This window comes from Perca flavescens, chromosome 3, assembly GCF_004354835.1.
Source record: "Perca flavescens isolate YP-PL-M2 chromosome 3, PFLA_1.0, whole genome shotgun sequence".
Lineage (NCBI taxonomy): Eukaryota > Metazoa > Chordata > Actinopteri > Perciformes > Percidae > Perca > Perca flavescens.
Window position 1 is genome coordinate 40,078,646 of NC_041333.1, and position 5,334 is coordinate 40,083,979.

General features: G+C 38.6%; 1 protein-coding gene across 3 annotated transcripts in view; it reads right to left on the minus strand.

Annotated features, from left to right (window-relative positions):
• Window positions 1-1,194: 1,194 nt before the first annotated feature.
• The window catches only part of LOC114552434 (fibroblast growth factor 12), a 63,188-nt gene continuing 59,048 nt past the window's right edge, over window positions 1,195-5,334 (minus strand). For all 3 annotated transcript variants that reach the window (XM_028573223.1, XM_028573222.1, XM_028573221.1), the window contains exon 5: window positions 1,195-1,554. In XM_028573223.1, the coding sequence (XP_028429024.1) occupies window positions 1,403-1,554 (152 nt within the window). In that variant the 3' untranslated portion in view covers window positions 1,195-1,402. The remainder of the gene's footprint in view (window positions 1,555-5,334) is intronic.

A 5,334-nucleotide genomic window follows, 5' to 3' on the forward strand; every position in this document is an offset into this window, starting at 1 on the left:
ATTCAAGTCCAGCTACATGTTCAATCTGTTCAATGCCGATTGGTCTGGTGGTGGCGAGGACCCTAAACTATACACAACATGGCCGCTGTTACAACATCTGGGCTGAAACATCTGGAAGAATACGAGTTGTGCACGAAGGAATCTCCAGACAGCAGCCAAAATGCAGCAACTTCAGGTACGGCAAAGGAAGGACAGACACTGTTTACTTCATTCATGTGTTTACTGGGTTCATGGACTGAGGATCGGTAGGATTCGGTATTAGGCCGAACCCCAAAAATCTGGATTTGGTGCATCCCTACTCTTCAGACCTGATCAGAGCTCATTAAATCATTCAAACCTTTCAAACGTTTGTGTGGGTCACTGCGCTTTTCGCAAAAATACATCATGCAATTCTTCTGCTACCTGCAACTCGTCTCGACGCTGTTTCCGTCCATCCGACCTTTGGATGGATTATCTCTCGGCAGCGAATCCAAAGTCTCCTAATTTAAAAAACAGAAAGTAGCTCAAAGTGATTTTTGTCTGGAAGAAATCTGATGGAGATGCAGTAATGTTGAATGACGTTTCTGTAAAAAAATAAAAAAAACGCCAGTGCGCTCCGGGAGAAATCTGACAAACGGTCAGCAATTTACCGCCACAAACCACAAACATGAACCCCAACACCGAACCAACCTTGTCCTCTGGTTCCGAGTCTTTCCATTCCCCTCTGCAGCTTTTTATCGGCAGTGTCTGCGACTGAACCCACAACTCCCCCGACCCCCCAAGAAACAAACAAACAAGATGTGGCACAAAACATAAAAAACCTCTTCTCTCTGATTGGACGGAACAACAACAGAGAATACGAAGAGGAAGAAGAAGCGCGGCGTGTCGAAAAGTGCGAAAGTTTTTTTTTTGCATTCATTCAAGATATGAAGTGAAGTTTCTACATGGCTTTAAAGCTTCAGAGTTCTCAGCGCTCGCTAGACTCGAATAAACATTTCGTCATCTTTCGTGACAGAACAGATGAAGATGATGATTACAACGTGGCGATGAAGAGTAGGTGTGCTAGCCTCCGGGTGCCATATCATCGGGGCTCTTTGCATAAAATGTAAATCATCGTCAACGTCCTGAATTTTTTTTTTTTTTTTTTTCATTTTCATTTTTAAACAAGCCCCTTCCCTCCCCTCTCCCCCTCCTCCCCCCCCCCCTGATCTCGCCTTCCCCGGCAGATTTAAAATATTTCAACATGAGCGAGAAGATTTTTTCCACTTTTTTTTCTTTTTTAGCTTTTTTTTTAGCTTTGTTTTCTTCGTTGTCGCCGGCGTAGTCGTCGTCATGGCGTTTGTTGTCGTTGTAGTTGCTTTTGTTGCTGAACAGAGGGAGTGTTAAAATGGGAGTTCGGCCTGCAGGGGTTGGGCGCTGCAGGCTATAATCCGTCCCGCTCTGTGCAGTCGTCCTCCGGCTCCTCCTCTGCTGGCTCGGCGTCCGGCCGCTCCTCGCCGTTCATCGTCGGGCTCCGCGACAACTTCAGCAGCTTCTCCTCCAGCTCGTGCAGCGACGGCTCCTTGTACATGCAGACTGCGAAAAGGGAGGAGAAGAGTGCTTTGATAACACGGAAATATTATGACTTTTTTCATGGTTTTACTTTTTTTTTTCTCAAAATATTACAACTTTTTTCACAACTTTTCTCTAGACCACATATGTCAAACTCAAGGCCCGGGGGCCAAATCTGACCCCTCGCAGGTTTTGATCCGGCCCGCATTTCAATTTATGTTCACAATACATTTAGGCCCACGTTGTTTTTTGGTGGGGTTTTTTTCTTCATTTTTCTTCATTTTTTTTTTGATGCAGTTTATGCATTTTTTTCAATGCTTTAGGCATTTTGACGCATTACTCAATTTTTTGTCACTTTTATGGAAGTTTTTGGCGCTTTTTAATGTTTTTGTCACTTTTTTCAGACAATTTTGACCCTTTTTTCAACTTTTTTGGCGCCTTTTCAAGATATTTGTAGCTGGCTGAGGAACTTTCTTTGCTTTTTCCAGCAGTTTATGCATTTTTTTCAATGCTTTAGGCACTTTGATTTAACGTATTTGACGCATTACTCAATTTTTTGTCACTTTTATGGATGTTTTTGGCACTTTTTTCATACAATTTTGACCCTTTTTTCAACTTTTTTGGCGCTTTTTCAAGATATTTGTAGCTGGCTGAGGAACTTTTTGGGGACTTTATTAGGCCCAAAATGTAAGTGAGATGACTACAGTATATGAGACATAATACAATAATAGCAATAATACAGTCAAAATATTAGACTTTTTCTCTTAAATAAAAGCATGTCAATAATTTACATGTCTGGCCCTTGATGTAATTCTCATTTTCCAGTGTGGCCCTCTGGGAAACTGAGCTTGACACATCTGCTCTAGACAGTCCTTCCAGGAAAATAAATTTTTTTTGTGATTGTTGCGGGCAAAATTCCTTCATTATGCGGCACGTTTTCTTAAAAAATGCAATGGAATATGCGGGATATATATGCAATTTTGTGCGATGAAATTGCGGGAACTTGCAAATACTGCAGTTTGATGAAAAAGGGGAAAAAAAAGTGATCCCCCCCCCACCCCAACACCTTGCTTTTCAATGATGTTCACGTTGCATAATTACGTCACTTCATAACGTTACAGGGGAAAATGGCTGCTCTTGTGTGAAGTAAACGCAAGATTTTTCAATTTCTGCTAAAAAATATATTATGTAACTTTTTTACAACGAAAATGCAGGGATTATGAAATCATGCAAGCCCCGCTTATTTAGCGCGGAAATCGGCAATTTATGTGGCGAAAGTGCAGCGTATTTGAAAAATGTGGCTCCCCCGCATAAATTTGGCTGATTATGCATTGAATTATGCGATCACGTAATCACGTTTTTCTGGAGGGACTGATAGTCATTCTACGATTTTTTTGTTGTTTGTTTCAGACGTTTTGGCTGATTCTTTCCTCCTCTCTTTCTGTTAAATGACTGCACATGCTTATTTGTATCTTACGTAATGGTACCAAAATACTCGTACACATAACTCTACGTTTTTTGCCGCTTTTTCAGAATTTTGTTGTTGTTTGTTTCAGACGTTTTTGCCACTTTTTTCAACATTTTTGTCGCCTTTACCGGCTGGTTTACCAAAGAAGAGTGCTTTAATAACAAGGTAATATATATATATATATATATATATATATATATATATATATATATATATATATATATATATATATATATACACAGTACAGGCCAAAAGTTTGGACACACCTTCTTATTCAATGCATTTCCTTTTTATTTTCATGACTATTTACATTGTAGATTCTCACTGAAGGCATCAAAACTATGAATGAACACATATGGAATTATGTACTTAACAAAAAAGTGTGAAATAATTGAAAAAATTTCTTATATTTTAGATACAGGCCAAATGTTTGGATACACCTTCTCATTCAATGTGTTTCTTTATTTTCATGACTATTTACATTGTAGATTCTCACTGAAAGCGTCAAAACTATGAATGAACACATATGGAATTATGTACTTAACAAAAAAGTGTGAAATAACTGAAAACATGTCTTATATTTTAGATTCCTCAAAGTAGCCACCTTTTGCTTTTTTTGATAACTCTGCAAACCCTTGGTGTTCTCTCAATGAGCTTCATGAGGTAGTCACCTGAAATGGTTTTCATTTCACAGGTGTGCCTTGTCAGGGTTAATTAGTGGAATTATTTCCCTTATTAATAAAAAAAAGCAAAGGGTGGCTACTTTAAATAATCTAAAATATAAGACATGTTTTCAGTTATTTCACACTTTTTTGTTAAGTACATAATTCCATATGTGTTCATTCATAGTTTTGATGCCTTTAGTGAGAATCTACAATGTAAATAGTCATGAAAATAAAAAGGAAACGCATTGAATGAGAAGGTGTGTCCAAACTTTTGGCCTGTACTGTACTTAACAAAAAAGTGTGGAATAACTGAAATTTGTGTCTTATATACTAGAGCCACTCTTTGCTTTTTTATTAATAAGAGAAATAATTCCACTAATTAACCCTGACAAGGCACACCTGTGAAGGTAAAACCATTTCAGGTGACTACCTCATGAAGCTCATTGAGAGAACACCAAGGGTTTGCAGAGTTATCAAAAAAAGCAAAGGGTGGCTACTTTGAGGAATCTAAAATATAAGACATGTTTTCAGTTATTTCACACTTTTTTGTTAAGTACATAATTCCATATGTGTTCATTCATAGTTTTGACGCTTTCAGTGAGAATTTTCAATGTAAATAGTCATGAAAATAAAGAAACACATTGAATGAGAAGGTGTGTCCAAACTTTTGGCCTGTACTGTGTATATATATATATATATATATATATATATATATATATATATATATATATATATATATATATATATATATATCCTTATATTTCATTTATTTTTTAACAACCAACATTCTTCAACAAACGTACTTAAATACATCAAAAAGATAGGCTTCTTGCCCACCTCCCATGAACCCACTAGTGTTGGGTATCGTTTGGATTTGTAAGATTACGATGCCGAACCGGTACTTTTAAAATAATTCCGATTTCTCAACCGATTCTTGAAAAACTGAAAAATGACATCAAAGATGTAATATGTTTACTAGCAATCACGTGCAGTGAATGGTAAATATGCTTTTACGTCCGTTTTGGTGAGCCCAGAGGGGAAAATATGGCATTTTAAAAGTGGCCTACATTTATGGTGTTTAGCTAACGGTAGACTTCGGAGAAAGGGTGATATTTTTACGTCCGTTTCGGAGCGACAAGAGTGAAAATATTTCAGTCGACACAATAAGCAGAACCGAAATTTACGTTCTAATCCGGTCCGATTCCTACCGGTTGGTTGTGTAGGGTTAGGGTTAGGGTTTCAGTACCCAACCCTATATGTGTACGAGTATTTTGGTACCATTACGTAAGATACAAATAAGCATGTGCAGTCACGTTAACACAGAAAGAAGAGAGGAGGAAAGGGAAGTTAGAGGAGGAGAGGAAAGGTAGAGGAGGAGAGGTTGAAGGACGTGGAGGAAGAGAAGAAGATGGACGGATGGAAAGGAGGAAGGGAAGGTGATAGTTGACAGATATTTTTAAATGAAGACGGGGAGGAGGAGAAGGAGGGGGGAGCTGAAAGAAGAGACGCAGCCTCGTGTTTCCTATTAAACCTCCATCTGTGATATTAGAGCTTCAGAAGGTTCTGCAGGATGACCTCTGGCGCCGCTCGGCCTCCGATCTCCGATCTCCACGCAACTAAACTCACAGAGAGGTCAGCCGCTGCAGCCAATCAACCGCAGACTGGAAGAAT